This window comes from Arachis ipaensis, chromosome B5, assembly GCF_059453495.1.
Source record: "Arachis ipaensis isolate K30076 ecotype BB chromosome B5, ASM5945349v1, whole genome shotgun sequence".
NCBI classification, from domain to species: Eukaryota; Viridiplantae; Streptophyta; class Magnoliopsida; order Fabales; family Fabaceae; genus Arachis; species Arachis ipaensis.
Genome location: NC_142440.1, coordinates 146228767 through 146249144, shown reverse-complemented (window position 1 = coordinate 146249144; position 20378 = coordinate 146228767). Strand labels below are relative to the sequence as shown.

General features: G+C 32.5%; 1 protein-coding gene across 1 annotated transcript; it reads left to right on the top strand.

Annotated features, from left to right (window-relative positions):
- The first annotated feature begins 11314 nt into the window (after positions 1-11314).
- Positions 11315-19243, top strand: LOC107644327 (cytochrome P450 CYP736A12-like). The gene is made up of 3 exons (XM_016348169.3): positions 11315-11637; positions 12317-12688; positions 18376-19243. Exons 1-3 carry the CDS (start codon positions 11341-11343, stop codon positions 19234-19236), a joined length of 1530 nt encoding a protein of 509 aa, XP_016203655.1. The 5' UTR covers positions 11315-11340; the 3' UTR covers positions 19237-19243.
- The last annotated feature ends 1135 nt before the right edge of the window (positions 19244-20378 follow it).

Genomic DNA, 20378 nt, shown 5'->3' with positions numbered 1-20378 from the left:
AAATTTTCAAGTTTTCTGGTTCTACAATACCAACTTCCAGCTGCTATAACTTTTGATTTATTTGAAATTTTGAGTTTCTTTTAAAAGAATTTTAAAGACCTACCAGTGTATTTTAAGTGAGTACAAATTTTATATCCATTGCTATTTTGTAGAGTTAGTTATGTCTCTTGGAAGCTAAGATGTTCACAAGAAATTCAGAACCAATTTAAAGAAACAGGGTGGCACTTCCAACTGACATTTAATTAACCAAACTAGGTGCTATAGATCTGGAATTTATTTGTCCTAAAACTTGAGGATGTTAAGTGTATTCTCACCAAAATCTGGAAGTATCATATTAGAATTGGATTTATCATAAATTTTTCAAAAATAGAGCTGCCTGCTATATTTTTTCTAAATCTTCTTAAGGCAGTAGTAGATTTTCATTAAGTTTGCCACCAAATCCAATTAAAATCCAAATACGATAAAACTTTAATTTCAATTCAAAGGATCATGTCCAGATTTGGCAGCATACATGTCCTTATTTAAAGGAAAAGAAAATGATAGGTTTTATATTAAAAGAGTTGATGTTAAATGGTGATGCAGAGGTACGTATGATGAAACGGTGATGCGGAGATAAGTATAAGTAAATGATGATGTGGAGGCATAAAGAAAATAAAAGAAAACGAGAAACAATGAATGAACGAAAGTTGAGAATTGTATATTGAATGGGCCTTGTGCCAAATTGCTAAAGCAGAAGTGCCCGCCTAACTGATAGCCTGAGATTGCTAATGCGAGAATGTTTGCCTAATTGATAGCCTCTCTCTTTCCGTGATGCCAAGATATCCTAATTGACATGGGTTTGTTCATGATGATAATTGTGCCTAACTGACACAGTAAAGAGACCATATTTGGGGTTCGCCCTGAATAATATCGGGCTGCGGGTAGACAACCGACGCATGAGCTCATGGCCTGCGCTAGGAATAGGCATGCATCATCTTGTTTGCGCATATGAATTTCTTATGAATTATTTATTGCCATTTCTTGATTGTTTATTCTATTTACTTGTTATATATATATTTTGTGCCTTGTGTTTCTGTGTTTGTTCTATTTTTCTGTTTCACGACAACTTAGAGACAAAAACCTTAGGTTCCCCTTTTTACCTTGCTGGGAACTCTAGGTTTTCACCCTTCTTCTCTTTATTTTTCCCCTCCCCAGATGGGATCGGCAGAGAAGTCTGTTGAGTTTTGGGTTTTGGTACATCGCCCACATTTTGATCCCGGCATGTCGTACATGTTCACTCTAGTTGAAGACCATTTCGGAGATTGACCTAGCTGACTTTTTACTCCTTTTGATGATCAGTAGTATTACTTTCCCCTCGCTTTTGTCGTACTTTTAGAAGGGTAGGACCTCTTAGTAGTTTGGTTCCAGTTTAGAAAACCTGTATGAGGGTTGGGTCTGACTTCCTCTTTTATATATGTATATATATCTTGGTGTATTTCTCGGTTTATGAAGAATGACATGTATCTCCAAACTTACTCATGTGTATATTTGTATATATGTATATATGATATTTGCTGTTACCATGTATTTATCTATGATATGGCTTTAAGTATTAACCTTGCGAGCAACTGAATGATTTTTCATGATAAGTAAGTTAATTACACTGAACCGATAAAAGCTTATATTACTATTTGCTTATGAAATCCGAGTCTAGAGCCAAGTAGGTCCTTACGACAAGTAACACCTAAACAATTGACATTGGTCATGATGTGTCAAAGTTGGGGTGTTACATATCTCGTTCACAGTATAAACGAGATAAAAGAGGGCGACGGCTATATATACAACTCGTTGACAGCGTTTGACCGGGCACCAATTTGAATTTTTCAACCACTTTTTCCTCCCTTTTACCCCTTTCTGACCATATAACCGATAAATACGACGATGGCGCGCGTAGCTGGTAACGACGGAGACATCAACAGGCTGAACGAGACTTTACATTACGCTGGGGCAGCCGACTTTGCGGTGAGTTCTGCTTTGTTGAATTTTATGTAGTCCCATATAGATATGTGTGTATGTAGTCATGGTTAGGGTAGTCGTAAAGAACTAGAATATTGTTTGTATAGTTAGAAATAGGTCACTGGTAGAAATTTGGAACTCTGTTTTATTTCACCTGTGTTAGGTTGTTACTACATAATTTTTATTTTGGAACTCTATTTTATTTCTTTTAGTTTCGACAATTTTATAATTAGATTTTTTATGTTTTTTAATTTAGTTATTATACTCCTTTTAATTTTATAATTAGATTTTTTTTATGTCAAGTATATTAAAACTAACAGAATAATATTTTTCTAAAAAATACGTAACTAAATATCTAATTATGTTCTAAATATGTTCCAGAAGGTGACCATCGTAGTACGGTACTGCCCGTAGCTCACAAATAGTTCCTGGGAAATAACTCTGCAGCGCTTGAAGTAGTTTCGGCACCTTGTTGTATGACTCATCCCAATCCCCGTAGATCTGAGCAATTGCCTTCTTCTTCACCATCCACACCTTTCTGTTGGAGGGTTTGAAGTGATAGCTCTGTCGGACCGTACCTTGCAGGACAGGAATGCTGACGGAGGGATTGGATTGTATCAACGGCAAGATGACCTTGTAGATGAGACTTCTATCCAGCTGTCGATGGTCCTGGGACATGGTGGGTGCTAAACAAGTGTGCACTCCACCAACTCTCCAGACCTCCTTGACGAAATAAAACAGCCATGTTTAGGCGTCATGGTTCAAAAGTACTTAATATATGGCAACCATAAATGAGTAAGTACGCCTCAATTAAACTTGAACTCACCAGTATTCGATGTTCTGTCGAAGGACAACATAGAGACTCCATGGACAGCCATTTGCAGCTTGACGGTATTGCACATGGTATTTTAATCGATTCGATTCGATCACCCAATACTCTGCACTCTGGCGAATACTGTAGTTCTTCACACCCTACATCACTACATCTCGGCACTTGAATCTGTGGCCGACCCAAAACTCTACCCCACCGTCTAGGTTGTAATCCTCCTCTCCCATTTGGAAAAAGGGAGTTCTCTCATGCATGGCATCCAGATTCAACGTATGATAGTGACTTGGTACATCTGATAGCGCCAGAATTGGGTGGGGGGAGGGGGCAAAACATAGCGCACAGCTGCCTCGGCGGGCGTCTCTGAAACAAACTCCTCGTCATCACCCCCTTAAAAGAATCAATGTTGCCACTATCGGCAACGTAATCTTTGTTAGAGTCTTCCTCACCCATCTCCATGTCTTCCATTGGAATGACGACATGAATGGGTGGTGGTGCGAGAGGTCGGTCGTCCTGTACATAGGTCAAGTGTACAGAACCACCACCACCAACATCTCCAACCTTGGGAGAAAGCTCAATCACTTGCTCCGCCATGATTCTCCCATTAATGTCAAACATAAGTTGCACATGCTCGTCCCCTAGAAGCCAAAATAGTCGAAACCGGAAAACTCAATTACCCAACGGTTGCCAGCAACCTATACCCCACCCTTCTGACCTCCCTCGTTTTTGTGCCACCAAGGTTGCACAAAATCAAACTCTTCAACTCGGACAACGAACTTACATGCTGAGTGTGCAACAGAATCGGATTCTCACACCCAAATATCACCCCATTGTCGCCATTTCTCATACGACAATAGGGGTAAAAACACACAACTATGTATACGCTATTACTGACTATTGTTGCCTTCTTTTTGTGAGAAAAACGGGACAGAAGAAGATATGAGATGAATGTGGAGAATGCCAAGGATTAGACATCCTTTTATAGCTGGTGAAAAATGGTCTCACTGTATCTCGTTTACACTGTAAACGAGATACATTTACACGTATCTTGTTTACACTATGAATGAGATAATCCTCCATGTATGTCGTTTACAGTGTAACCGAGATATACACGTGTCACTTCCACGTGTCTTATCTCGTTTATACTGTAAACGAGATACATGTAAAATTATCTCATTCACAGTGTAAACGAGATAAGAGAGGGTGATGGATTTCGGTAATAAAATTTAAAATTATTTATTTTAGTAATTATTATATTTATTTTATTTATTAAAACAAAAAATCCCGAAGCATAATAGTGAGAACTGAAATGTCTAACGCTGTAACCTAACCCTAAGCGGCTACACCCTATTCCTCTTCCTCATTGAACCCCTCCATCTCAATTTTAGGGCTGATTACCGTCGAATTCACCTTCGGATTTATCCGACAGTAACCCATAGCGTGTCACCAAAATGCGTCGTTTCACTAAACTGGCTTACTGTCGAATTTTTCCGACGGTAAATTCCACGATGAAGTTCGCGCCTATTCCATCCTTTTTTCCTCCAAGTATTACCCACGAATTTACCGTCGGATAAGTGAATCCGCCGGTAACAATTTGACGCTACGAATTCTATATTAAAATCGTCCATAAATTCGTCAGTAACACGAGATGTTAAATCTGACGGTATTTGACAAATTTTGTGTAATGTATGAAGGCTTCGAGTGAGAGCATGTCTGTCGAGACCCAAAAAATAATAAAACTATGTCTGAGCGGGACAAAACCAGAAAGAACACGATGGAGTTTTCTAGCAATATGGCTTTGGATGGTAACTTTTTTTTTGTCATAACCCACACATGCTCATACACACACACACACACACAAAATATATGGCTCTTTGATCACCCCCGGCTAGATATCGAACCTAGTATAGCATCTTCGGAGGCAAACAACTTTGTCATTAGAACACAACCTTAGCCACGATAATTCTTTTGATTGAACAATGTACTATCTGGGAATGTGATAAATAGCAAATGTGTTAACTGCGATGGCAAATATAATTTGCCTCCAGAAGAAGAATTGATAGGTAGGGTTGTACATGAATTAGATTTGATTCGTAGGTCCGTAGTGTTTTATTCGATTCGAAAATTACGGATAAGATCCGATTAGCAAAGCCATTAAATCAGATCCGATCCAATCCGCATACTCAAATGATCAAATCACGGATTTGAGATGGATACCCATGAATCCGATCCGTATATCTGCAATAAATAAATAATATATATAGTTAAAATATAATATAGCCTAACCTAACCAACAAACCCTAAATCGCTTTGCATTTCAACACTACATCTCACTCCCTCTCCAAGTTACAGTCTTACCATCACCGAACACCACCATCATCCTCGTTCATGCTCTGCACCGCCACGTCAGAGATTTCGCCACTAATGTTCCTCGATTGCACTATTCTCTTCCTCGTCGTTCTCGTCTCTTCCTCGATCATGCTCCTCGTTTCCTATCGCTCGCCTCCTTATTGTTTCACCGATCTTCTCACCTTTGTTCATCATCTTTGTTCCTCTGTTCTTCTAGTTTCTTCTTCTGCTTGGGTTGCTTGTATAATGCATTTATTGATTATTATTTTATTGTGTATGTGAGTAGCTCATCATCCTATTCAATTACTTTTATATCTCTCGGTTTTGTATGTATATAGTTTTTAGTTATCAAAACTCGAGCCACAACGTATCAATTGACAACTTCAATGATTAATAAATAAGTTAGCAATATTTTATTTGTAATAATGAGAGACATAATAAATAAATAAATTATAATTAGAGAAAGATAGATGATATTATGTGTGGTCGTAAAAGGCTAGAAAATTTTCATACATTCCAAGTAAAAGTAGTAGGGATGACAACGGGTCCCATGGGGCGGGAACATGCCTCCCGCCCCCAATATCTGTCTCCGTCTCCGCCCCGTCCCCACGATGGGTAACGGAACCCCGTATCTGCCGAAGACTTGGGTTTCGCGAATTTTTGTAAAAACTAATAAAAATTAAAAAAATAAAAAAAATTAAAAAAAAATAAAGATATCCTCAATTGTCATTACAAACATAATATCCATAGTATTTAATGACTTAAATAGCAATAACAACAAACATAAACATCCAAACATATCTATAACCAACCATATCCATGAACAACCAAACAAAATTCATCACATTGTAAAAACATAATTCTCAAATCTCAATCCTCCTTTTATCCCGTAATGGTAGTGATAGTAGATTCTGACTTACTTAAATTCTACATCGAAAAGAAAACAATTTAAAGTTAAAATCATATAATAATTCAATAAATCAATAATATAAAAACCTCTCAACATTTGTACCATTTTTGTAATGCTCAGCAATAATTGTAGCCAGGTGGAATAAATAGAACACTAGAGTTGTTTATGACAAATTGTTATAAAACAAAAAACTAAAGATTTCACACAACATTGAGGATCAACTAGAAAAATTACAACACCTAAACAATGGACCACTCGGTCATTATAGAGGCACTGAGTGATTGTTATGAGTTCACAGCACACACAAACTCCTATATAGTATCGATAGGTTTGAATTTGTCACTTAGCCACTAACCTAGATACAGAAAACAAAAGTTACAGAAATCTCAGCATAATGCTCTTTCCATCAACACATCAACTTTAATACAAAATTCAAATTTATTTAACGTCTTTGTATCAATTGAAGTTAGAATTTCAAAATGAGATACACAAATCATGAGCCAATGCAGCAATATACAAACTCTTGTATACATATGCAGGATATAATAAAAATTTTACTTAACCTAACTCAGAATCAAAGTAAGGAATAAAAATTTCAGAATCAACAATTTAACACATTAGAATCCTAGGAATCAGAATCAGAATAAAAAATTATCACAAATCCTTCAAAATCAAAGCCAACAATGAAGATCTCAGAGTTCTGTCACTTACCCGACGGAGAAGAGGCGACGGCCGGCGACCAAATGACGCGACCAGATGATGCAGATGACGATGACAGGACGCGACCAGAACCAGATGACGCCGACGAACACGCCTTCACGGGAAGAAGCAACAACGGCGAAGACGACGAGCTCCCTGGTGCGGTGTGCCGGTGAGCGCGACGTGACGGTGAGAGGACTGAGATTCACAGGGGCGTGAGAGACTGAGACGTCACGATGAGGAAGACGAACTGAGGGGATGGGTGACGGGGAGGTGGCGGTGACGGACTGAGCGGGTGGGAGCCTGGGACTCTGGGAGGTGGCCTCCGTGGGTGGTTCAGAGGATGGGGTTTGAGGCTGAGTTCAGATCTGATGAGGCCATGAGAGATTAAGAGTTTGTGAAATGTGAATTGAACAACGACTAGGGTTTTACCTTTTTTCATTATGTTATATATATATATATATATATATATATTAAGGGACATTTTAGTCTTTTTACATAGGCGAGGATTAAACGGATCTCCACGGAGCGGGAATCTTTATCCCTATCACCGCCCCCGTCCCGTTTATTATACGGGACCCCACCCCCCATTTCCGCGGATAAAAAACTCTCCCCATATCCGTCTCTTGATAGATAAATTCTCGTAGATACATGTCTCGTCAAAAATTTTTGCCATTCCCAAAAAGTAGATAATAATAATAATAATAATAATAATAAAAAAGGTGGCAACTTCCACTTATATAATAATAAGATGCTACAGAGAAGAATGCCAGAAATAGCTAGCAGATTCACATAATCCCATGCAACTATAAATTAAAAGCGAGAAAGACAACACCAAATTAAGATTGGGGTCCAGAAAAGCAGTGACCACCATCTCCATATGTCCTTAATTGATTACTGATTTACTGAATAGAAAGACAACAACAAATTAAGATTGGGGTCCCGAAAAGCAGTGAATCACCATCCCTATATGTCCTTAAGACTACAAATATGGACACAAAATTAAAGATATAAAGACACAAAAATATATTTAACAGATAAAATATAAATAAAAATATTGTATCTAAAAATACTAAATTAGTATATTTTATATTTATTTTGATAAAAAAATATATAAATATTAATAAAAAATATAATTTATTTTTTATTATTTTTATTAATTTTTTATAATTATATTTTTTATTATTATATATTTTTAAAATTTTTTAAATAAAAAATTAAATTAAATTTTTATAATTTATTTTAATTTATTATTAAATAAAATATAAAAATATTAAATTTTGTATTTTTATTCTTTATATTTTATTTTTAATATTTTATATTATCCGATTTTAAAAACCGCCTAATTGATTATTGAATAGGGCTCACAAGTCACAAGTAATTAAGAGATCAACAATCGGATATAGTAGTTATAATAATAAATAAATAACTCAACACTTTATAGCTACCACAAAATCGGCTCTCTATAATGGGAAAGGGCCCAGTGAAAAACAGAGTTGAGAAAAAAAACTTGTAAGGAGATAAAGATAAGTGTGATATATTATTTAATGAAAGTACTCATGCAAATCAACCACTTGCCAGTTGCCACGAAAAAATAAATCAAGGCAGGGTGACAAAAGGAGTCGAGGACTATCCCAGGGAACATCACCTAACACATTTTGTGTACTTATTACCATCAAATTTCTTTAAACCAACAAAACATTCAAGTGGAAAACGTGGTAAGCGTGAGTTTGGCGAAAAATGTTAAAATAGGTCATATTTAAGAAGGATAATATTAGGGAGATAAAAAAAAAGTCAGAATTTATCTTATTTAATATTTATTAATTATCGTAATAATTAATAAATGTTAAATAAAGAAAGTTATGATTGTTTTTAGTTGATTTTTTTTTGTTATCAAATATTTTCGATTTAAGAATGTTAATAGGGCAGGTGGAGGTTTGCTATTAAATTATTTGTTTTAAAAATTTAAATTAATAAGAAAAGATAATATAAATAGTTATATTTTTAATATTTAAAAAAAAAACCTCTTTTAGATTTATTTAATTTTTGTATAGATTTTTTTTAATTTTATTTGTCTTATATTATTTTTTTATTTTTTAGATATACCAAGGTTCGAACTCTAAATTTTTTGAACATAAAACTTTGATACCATGTTTTAAAATCACTAATTCTAAAAATTTAAATTGATAGAAAAAAATAATATGAATGACAACATTTCTAACAAGGTAGAAATGCTTCTTTATTCTCCTCCAAACTTTGAGAATATTTATTCTTATTTCTATTTTTCACATTCTCTACGTGTTTCATTTCTCATCTCCTTTTAATCATTTTTATGAAAATTTTAATAATTTTTTTAAAAAATTAAAATAAAAAATCACAATATATTAAAACAATATATAAATACATTTGTCTTCATTTTTTTCTTTTTTTTCTCTTATTTGATTTTTTTTCCTTTTTTTTCTTCTCATCTTTTTTCATTATCATCACCACTTTTTCTTCTCTTATATATATTTAGAAAACTAAAGAATATAAATTTTGATGCACAATACAAAAATTTAATGCGCGGCACAAATTTTTAAAGGACTACATGCTCAGAACATTTCACTCAACCAACAAAAATACAATACATAAATTTTAGTACACAATCACTATAAAAAAGACGTTAATTTAATTTGCAGAATTTTTTTTTCGGCGGTTTTTAACCCCGTACTTTGCATTACGGCGGTTTCACAAATTGATGGAATTAGGTGTCCTATAATTTAATTACACGAATTTTTGCAAAAAGAAGAGGATTTTGCACCCGCCAAATTGTGTAGACGAATTGTTTTTAATTTAAGGTGGTTGTTAGAAACTATACTATTTAAAATTAAAACTCCCATTAATAAATTTTTTAATAAAATAAAAGAGAATGTTTTATTTTCAAATTCAAATTTACAGAATTTTTTTTAAACCTCCATTAACAAATTCCTATAATATAGCCTTTTTTCGTAGTGAACACAAAATTTGAGTGAAGTATAAAAATTTTTAAAAGACTATATATCAAAAATATATTGACACCCAACTAACAAAATATATACAATATAGTACAGCGCAAAATTTTTTTATGCACATACAACACAAAAATTTTTAATGTATAACACAGAAATTTTTGAACTATCACAATTAACTCACTCAACCAACAAAATATATTCGCAATAAAAAATTATTTGCTATGTGTAAAAATTTCTATTACGGTAAAAATTTATGTGTTATGTGTTAAAAATTTCTATACTATATCAATAAATTTGTACTATATATAAAGAGAAAGGTAAAAAATCAGCAAAATTTATTATTGTTGGCAAGTACTTTTAATCATAAGTTTAATTCTTTCCAACAACATATTTTTAATTTACACTTTTAAATATTGCTAACTAATTGATGGTTAAAAATAATAAATTTTACTGATCCTCTAACATTTCTTATGTACAAAAATTTGTATGCTGAAAGAACACGAAGAAATGAAGAAGTAGTGACGCATGCGTACATTTATTTTCTGTTAGATTTATGCCAATTTGGTTAAACTTGGTTATAAAAATATTTATATATATAGTATTACCGATATACAATTAATTAATAACAATTATATTTTTATATGTATTGCAAAAATATTTAAGATATAATAGTATTTTTCACATTTTAAAGTATTTCTCAAATTATATATTATATAAATTTAATCAATTTCTTTATTTATTTTTTTATTACTTCTTACTTTGGAAATTGAGAAGAATAAATTTGTTCCTAATTTAGCAAAAAGTAACTGCAAACTTGTTTTCTACCTTGATTTCGCAGTCTAAGTTTGTGAAATTATTATGCAGCAAAATTGTGAATATTCAATTTATTGAGTTAATATTCAATTTAGTTCCTAAATTTATACGAAAATTTTAATTTAATTTCTGAAATTTTAGTTATTTGTATTTAGTCTTCAAATTTTATAAATATAATTTACATTAATTTTTGGGATAATTTTTAGCATATAAATATTAATAGAGTCAGACATAGACAGCCAAATATCACATTAAAATTTATAAAATAACGTTATTTTAGTTTTGGCGCTTAAATAGCCCAAAAATGATAATAGATTACTTGTTTTGGGAAAAAAATTTCAATAAACACTATTTACGGTGTTTTTTTTACTATTTAAGTATCAAAACAAAAATAATTACGTTTTACAGAGTCCAACGTAGCATCCAACTGTCTACATCGACGTTTTATTAATGTTTGTCCGTCGAAAATTATTCAAGGACGACTAACACGAACCACATTATCAAAGTTTAAAGATTAAATAGAGACAATTGAAATTTTAGAGACTAAATTAAAACTCGCATACAAATTTAATAACTAAATTGAATATTATCTCCATGTTATTACATAAGCTAATATAATTTTTTATTTAAATAAAACAAAAAGCGTATAAACCACACGTTATGGCTAGCATCGCATATAAAATACCCCCAAAACCTTCATATTCTCTATCCTCAAAAGAATCATAATTTTCCCGCAAACTAAGATATATTCATTAAGTATGATAGCCATACTCCTTGGCATATTAGTATTTGTAGTCGCCATTGTTTTGTTGCATCCAAAGGATGATCGGAATAAAGTTCCACCACCAGGTCCCAAGGCATTGCCACTCATCGGTAACCTCCACATGTTAGGAACACAACCACACCGCACCCTCCAAGCCCTCGCCGAAAAATACGGACCCATAATGTTCTTGAAGCTAGGGCAAGTTCCAACTGTAGTTGTTTCTTCTCCGGAAGCTGCTAAGCTATTCCTCAAGACTCATGACCTAGATTTTGCAAACAGGTCTAAATTTCAGGTCAGTGATAATTAATAGTGAAAAAAACGACTCAGGACTTACTATTAAATCCCCCCAAAGACATTGGGTGTTGTTAGCTGTATTTAAGACCTCCATATTTTGCAGTTGTTACTATACACATGGACTGATGGACCATATTTGGCCATACTTTTCGGTTTGACATTTGGAGTATCGGAGATGTTTGCTAAAAATAATCAGAATTTATTTTATTTAATTTTAGTAATAATTAATAAATATTAAATAAAATATTTTTTTTCTCTAACATTACCATTCACAAATGCTAAACATGTTATATAAAATGTATCCTTTTTAAAATGTGATTTATATGTATCCCTTATATTCTTGTCATATATATATATATATATATATATATATATATATATGATGACAATTTTATAACTAACGAACGAAAATTATTATGTTATATGTATATTAAAAATTAGTTATTAAATTAATTAACGGTATAAAATATATATTAAAATAAAAAATATATATTAAAAATAAGTTAAATAACACGTATATTTATATACAAATATATGATGATTGATTTAGTAGCTAATAATTTTGTATAGATATGATTTTAACAAAGCAAATTCTTAGTAATTAGACATTTTATTATATTATCTAAGTCAACCCACTATCATACAAAATTGTTTGGATGTGTGTATGGGTGGTTCAGGCTGTGGAGATGTTTTTCAATGGCGGAAAGGGCATTGGGATGGCACAGTACGGTTGGTATTGGCGGCACATGAAGAAGTTATGCACATTGCAACTTTTAAGTGGATCAAAGGTTGAGATGTATGGTCCTTTAAGGAGGAAGGAATTGGAAATGTTGGTGAAGTCTCTATGCAATGCTTCTGCGTCAGGTGAGGTTGTGAATCTTAGTATGATGTTGAAGGAGCTTTCTGAGAATATCACATTCAAGATGGTGTTGGGTCGAAAGCATGAAAGTAATAGGTTCAACTTAAAGGCCCTTGTTGACTTAGTCAGCTTGGCTGGAGCTTTCAATATTGCAGATTACGTGCCTATCCTTGGCATCTTTGATTTTCAGGTAATCCCCAATCCAACCTGAAAGAAGAATTAGCTGGTGTGTCGTGTGTATGACTGTATGTGTGTGTGTGTTTTCTTTTAAGTAGGCACACTTTGAGGAAGAAAAAATTAAGAGGGGAAAAATATTTTTACGGAATAAAATGATAGAGAACTAATATTTTTAGGGAAAAAAAAAACAAAAAATTTAGGGTGTTTTATTTTTTATAATGTCATTTTATATATATGATCTTTTTACATTGTATTTTTATATAAATTTATACAAAAAAAAGTGATATTATCAAACTAAACATAATAATATCTATTTCTTCCTCAGTAATTAGGAAACCTTTTCATGTTATAAACTAGACTCGAATCCAAGATCTAAGAAAGAGAACCTAACCTCAATTGAGAGTACAAGAATGGAAAAAATTATCTAAAACAAGAAAATTTATAAAATAGTAAAAAAAGAAAGTAATCATTATTATTAAATTTATAATTTTATTATGTGTGAATCTCATTATTTTAATTTAAAAATAATTATATTTTTATTTTCTTACTTTATTAACTTTTTCGTCTTAGAATGGTTTGATCCTAAAAGAATTTTATTCCCCTAATTAAATATTTATCCATCTAAAATTATAATTAAAACAAACCTTCTTCTATTAGGTCATAAATTTTACTTAGATCAAATTTATTTGGACTTGGTTTAGTAGAAGATCACATGTTTGTAGTATATATTTTTAAAGTTAGGAGTATATTTTAAAAGATCACAGGCAGGTTTTAAAAGTTAGAAATGTATTTTAAAATTAGTTTGTATTTATTAAAATTAAAAAGTCTAATATAATTTTATATGTTAATAAACATTAAAATTTACTTATATATTTATATTTATTATGATATTATTAAATTTTAAATTTATTTAGTTTTATCAAATATAATTGTTGTTTGTTTGTTTTTATACATTACAAGAAAAACATTGAATACTATTGGATCTATAGAATAAATCCGCTGCTAAATAAATTACCATTGTCCTTGGGTTAATGGTATCAACGTCGTCGAAAACTGCTTACCCTTGAATTTATTTTGTCCAACGCTAATTATCAGTGAATTTTCTGTCAGTCTTTTCAATGGATTTGGCGAGATTGTGTTGATGGTTTTCGTGGGATAAATTCGAGTAATTTTGGCGTTGTTTCACGTGTTTAATTAGGCGCTATGTTACCGTCGAATTTTTTCGACGATAATGTTAATTTTATAAACTCTAAAGTTTTTTTTGGCATAGTTAAGCCACAATTAGAAGACTCTTGTTAACAAAATTGTTAGCAGAAATTTAACGTCGCCAGAAATCAAAAAATTATTTTATTAAAAAATAAATAGTCTGAATGAAATAAAATAGCACAAATATAGACTACAATGAAGTGGAAAAACAAAAATGCGTAAAACCCTAAATCCTATATATCACGGTAATCTTCGTCATCATTGTCGTTGTCGTCGGCGTCGTGGTCCCCTTGCTAAGGCAGCGGAGGAGATGTTGTCATCAGTGCCCCACCAGCAATGTCGCCGCTGCCTCTAGTGCGCATCTGCTAGCTATACTCCTCCATCTGTTGTCGCAACCGATCGAGCTGCTCCAACTTCTCCGTCAGGTCAGACTTGACGGCAATGTGTGCAAGAATCTCTCGATATCTATGCTCAGACTATTCCGCCTGCTAGTAAAACTCCTGTGTTAGCTTCTGTACTTCTTCCCTCAAGTCGACAACTTCCTGGGGATCAACAGGGCTGGTGGCAGAGGCAGAGGAAGCCACCAAGGCGGAGAAGCGGAGGCCACTAGCGAAGAACGACCCAACCCAAAGTGGCAATTCTTGTGGGGTTCAAAGGCGGTCTCACGTTAAATCCTATCGAGATCCACCACGGAGGTCTTGGAGCCAGCTTCGTCGGCCCCACTAGGCGGCTGAAATTGCTAGATCGTGACCTCCAACTTCTGTGTGTGTACTTCTCATGTGTTACACACGTTAGGTGTGATTAGGATAATAGTTAAAATAACTGACTTTAAACCAAATAAAGTTGAAACTTAGGATTAATTTAAATTCACATAATGGGTCGCAGACCGCTCATCAGCAAATCTCTCCTTGTTTGCATCCAAAGTATGGGTATACTTAAAGGTCTCCGACACTGTCGCCTCACGATCCAATGACGACTTAGAATACAAATTAATATATCAACCAATAAAATAAACGAATAATTTAAACAATGACAGACAAATATAAGCATGAACCAAAATCTTAACTGTAATTTCAAAAATATAATTTTATTTTTTTCGATTTCACTGAAAATGTTATGCAAATTTCGACAAAGTCTCCCCTAAAATTCGGGTTTAACCACCCTTGAAGGGTTCCTTCCAGTATTTTTCAGCAATCTTATAGCCTAATCTAACCTATTCTAACCAATCCTAACCACCTAAATTCACTAAAATAGAAAATTAAACTAACATTTACTCTACTAACTAATTAATTAAATTGATAATCAAAAATGAAAGTAGAAAAATAATTCAAGTAACTACTAAAATATTAAACAATGCCAAAATTCTTACCAGTGTAGTCTTCGTCTTCATGAAGGTCGCCGATCCAGCTATATACCTCGACGACCTAGGCGAAGCCCTGTTAGCGACGTTCATCAGACTGCGATGCTTGAACCCCTCGTTATCTCTAAAATAAGCCTCCAAGTCACGCTTGATGTTTGGACGGTTCCACGATGACAGGTGGTCTTTCTCCTGATGAACGTCGCTCATCATCTACTGAAACCACTTGGCGGCGCGATGGTCATAGGTCTTCCTGATCATGACATTGTATTCTATATCCCATATGAATTTCAACTGCACAAAGTGATTTACCAAGATTAGTTAGTCAAAATGAAATAGAGTTCCTATACAGTTAAGTAATTCAAATGAAATTGAATTCTTGCCTCCCACTTCTAAAACCACCACTCTCTTACATCAGTCGAGATCTGCGTGTAGGTCGGCCATGAATGGTCGTACATGGACTTAATGACCTCGGATATCTCATGTATGCATGCATTGGGGTTTGGTGCAAGTCTGTTAGAAAAAAACCTCACATTAACAAATACATAAGATAAACAAATTTAAGATAAACAAATTTGACATAAACAAACTTAAGATAAACAAACCTAATATTAAAAAATTGAACTCACGACTGCATGTCATCGGGCCAAATTCCCAGCCAGATGACGGGCGGTGGTGGAGGGGCTTCTTGCTCGGAAGCATTGGAGGAATTACTCACCGCAGACTCTGTTGACGTTGTCGCTGCATCTGCAGAGGCATAGCAGAAGGAAACACCCAGTTCAGGTTTGGGACCATGATGAATTGTTGGTCCAATGGATCCACCTGTGACGTCATAGCGGTTGACGGGGTAGTTGGGATAGAGGGTGATGATTGGACAACCCTGGAGAATTCGGTGGAAACTCGCCCTCTACCGCGACCACGTGACCCACTCAACCTACCTCTGCTACCCGTTGTCACATGTCTGTACAACGAATATATTAGTAACATATTAATAACATAACAAATACCAATAAATAATAACATAAGAATAAACTCAAGAAGTAACAAATAATTCTAAAAGTATTTTAGTTTAGTAAATTAAAAAAAAGAAAAAATTACATTGTGTTTTAGTTTCGAAATAATTAAATTAGAATGAATAAATATTTTTGTTTGTTTAGCAAACTAAAAAGTGCCTATAGAACACTAAAACACTAATTGCAAAGGAGAAAATTTTTTTTTATAAGAACCAAAATAAATATATACATATATAGTTCTCTTGTAAACACCATAAATATTTATCATAACACCAACTTAACAAAAACGTAAACTAAGATCAAAATAGTTATTCAAATTAACAATTGCAAAAAAAATAGCAACCCAACAATTAATTATAACAATTACAAAAACATAATTTTAATTTTTTCGATTTTACTGAAAATCTTATATAAATTTCGACAGAGTCTCTCCTAACATTCGGATTTCTCTACCCATTCAAGGGTTCCATCCAAGCTAAATATCCATCAATCATTTTCAACCGGTTAATTTTTTTCAATCATTATTAAGGTAGCATACAAGCAGCTCAATCATTATTAACATAGTCAAGCATTTAACTAACAATTTCAAGAGCAGGAATCAGCAAACAGCTCATTAATCCAATATTTTTCAACAATCTCAGAGACTAATCTAACCTATCCTAACCACCTAAATCCACTAAAACAGAAAATTAAACTAACTAATCTCTACTAATTAATTAATTAACTTGGTATAACAGAATTTAAAATAATTAGAGTTCAAACAAAACCTTGAAGAAGGATGGAGGTGTAGTGGCGACAGAAGAAGAAGTGGCAGGGACGTTCAGCAGCGGCGGCAACATCTTCAGCAGCAGAGGAGGTTGATGGAGAGGAGAGATGAAAAGGTTAAAGAGAGTGTGGGAGGGTGAGAGGAGAGAGAGAGGGACGAAGGCCTAGGGGGGAGAGAGAGAGAGGGAGGGAGGGAGGGAGAGAGAGAGAGAGAGTTCGAAATGGGAGGACGGGTTCGCTGTTCCAATTTAGAGCACGGTTTCTGTTGGATTTATCGGCAGATCGATATTTTTTACGATAACGCAATGGGAATCACCAAAACGCAGCGTTCCATTAAACGTCTATACCATTAGATCTATTCGATTGTAACTCTGACAAAAAAGTTTGGCGCCAATTTGTCGTGATTTATTGCCGAAAGTTACTAGCGGAAGAGACTATTCGCCGGTAATTATTTAACATGATGAATGCTTCATCAAACCCATCGCTAAATCTGATGGTAATCGTCATTGCTAAATTCGACAATAAATCTGACGGTTCTCAATATTTTTCTTATAGTAATTGAAAATAATTTTTATTTTAATTTTCCAAATATATAAGCTATACTTTTATGAAGTTATCTTTTAAAAGTTAATTTTAATAAAATACTTTCAAAAAATAAAAATTTACAAATCGATGACTCGAGATATATATTTTTCAAAATTAATTTATATTTATCAAAAAATATATAAAATCTCATATATTAATAAATATCTAAACTTACCTTTGTATTTATATCTATATTATTATAGTATTTTAAATTTTAAAATCTATTTCACTAAATATAATTATTGTTACTTGTATTTATTAAAAATTATTTTTATTGATTTATTAAACATGATTACTATAAATTAAAAAAAATCATCTTTCAAAAACTAACTTTTACAAATTATTTTTAAAAAATAAAAATTTCACTAAAAGGGGGCCTTACTTACACTTCATTGCCCAGGTAAATATAATCTTTGGATAAAAGATTAGTTTCTTACACTTATCTTTCGTGAAGTCAATTTGTTCTCCTTCGTCATTGATGTCTTTTTTATAAACAAAATAATACAACAGAAAATCATACCAAAAAGCAATTTAAAATTATTATATTTTATTTTTTAATTATTATTTATCTTATCTTGTATTATTTAATTATTATTAAAATAATTGAATAATATTAAATATATAATTATAAGTATTATATATATAAAATTATAAGTATTAAATTAAATAAAATAATTTCAAATTATTATCCTTTAACATTCTGCATAAATAATAATACATTTTTTTGTTCATACAAATACAAAAATACTAACTAGCTATTACCTTGATTGTCAGGGAATAAGAAAGAAAGTAAATAAATTAAGAAAATCAATTGACGATACATTGGAGTATATTATTGAAGATCATCAAAATACCAACTACGATGATGATAATAATAGTCCACAGAAAAAGGATTTTGTTGACATATTGCTATCATGTTTGGATCAACCCATGGATCCTGATGAAGAACACGAACATGTTATAACAAGAAATGACATCAAGGCTATTATAATGGACATGATTGGTGCAACATATGAATCATCAACTTCGGCAATTGAATGGGTTATGTCAGAGCTACTAAAGCATCCAAGTGTGATGAAGAAACTTCAACATGAGATACAACATGTAGTTGGAGGAATTAATAAACAAGTTGAAGAGAGTGAAATAGAGAATATGCCTTATTTGGATATGGTTGTGAAAGAGACCTTAAGATTATACCCAGTTGCACCTTTGCTATTGCCTCATGAATCTCGAAACGACGTCGTTGTTGATGGTTATTACATAAAGAAAAATACAAGAATCATAATAAACGCATGGGCAATTGGAAGGGATCCAAGAGTTTGGTCAGAAAATGCAGAGAAGTTCTATCCAGAGAGATTTGAACATGATAATGTAGACATTCTTGGACGTGACTTTAGATTCATACCATTTGGTTCTGGTCGAAGAGGGTGCCCTGGAGCTCAATTGGGATTTGCAACTATCAAGTTTGTTGTGGCTCAGTTGGTGCATTGCTTTAACTGGGAGCTTCCTTTTGGCATGTCTTGTGATGAATTAGACATGAATGAAACATTTGGCATCACTATACCAAGAACCACACACTTGCTAGCTATTCCAACTTTTAGGCTAACAGCTGAAGCTGCTAGTAACAAAGAATAATGCTCACCAGAAGGTTTTTTTTTTTTTTTGTGTTAAAACTTTTTTAATAGTGCTTATTCTTTTTCTGCTTGTTTTTGTAAATTAAAAAAAAAAACTGTGGTTGTACTTGTAATTTTTAAAAAATAAAAATATTTTAAAAATATTTTAAGATAGAGTTTATCTAAATTAAAAAATCTAGTAAAATTTTATACTCTAATAAATTTTTAAATTTAATTCTTATATTAGTATTTATTATAGAATTTTTAAATTTTAAAAATTATTTTATCAAAATACAATTTTATCATTATTATTAGATCCAGTTTGACTCTAAAACCGATTTATCTTAAATTGGTTCGGTCTAAGACAAAGACTGTTTTTGTTACAAACCAGTTAAATTTGGTCAAACCAGATAAAAATTGATCGAACCTGAATACAATTGGACCACCTACCCCATGCTAAACCATGTGAGTCTATCGTGCACCAGCACTTCAGCGGAAGCATGGAAAAGACGCTTTATAGGTGCATCAGTGGACCAGCGAAAATAATTCCAAAACGGAGAGACTAAAGTTTGACCTAATAAGGACCTCATCCATGCAGATTCCTTGCCACCGAGCTACACTCTTATATATGGACGGATATATGGGGGCAAGTAAAGGCCTGGTCCTCCAGTTTTTTTTTTTTTTTTTTAAAAATAATAGTATAAATTAAAAGGCCTAACTCAAATAAAATATAATAATTTTTAAATTTTTTTAAACTCCTAAATAATAAACACTACGTGTGACCTTCTCTTACTTTTATGTTTTTCCTTTTTGAAACATTCGGTCTTTTCTTTTCTTGGAGTACACTGTACGCCCTCACAGCCTGGCTTAGTGGCTTCGATCTTCAATCATAGGCTTATAGCAATTAGCAAAGGTATTCACTAATCACTACTCTACTCATTCTATTTTTTATTTTTTTATATAATTATATAAAATTATTAATTAATAAATCATATTTTTTGACTATAAAATAAAATAATATAATTTTATTTTTTTTGTGATCACACAAATTATAGATAAATAGTCTATTCATTTTTAAGATTTATTTTCTTTTTTTTATTTTTTATTTTTAGTGAAATTGATAATGACTTAGTAAAAAAATATTGTTATTGATGTTTAATTAAT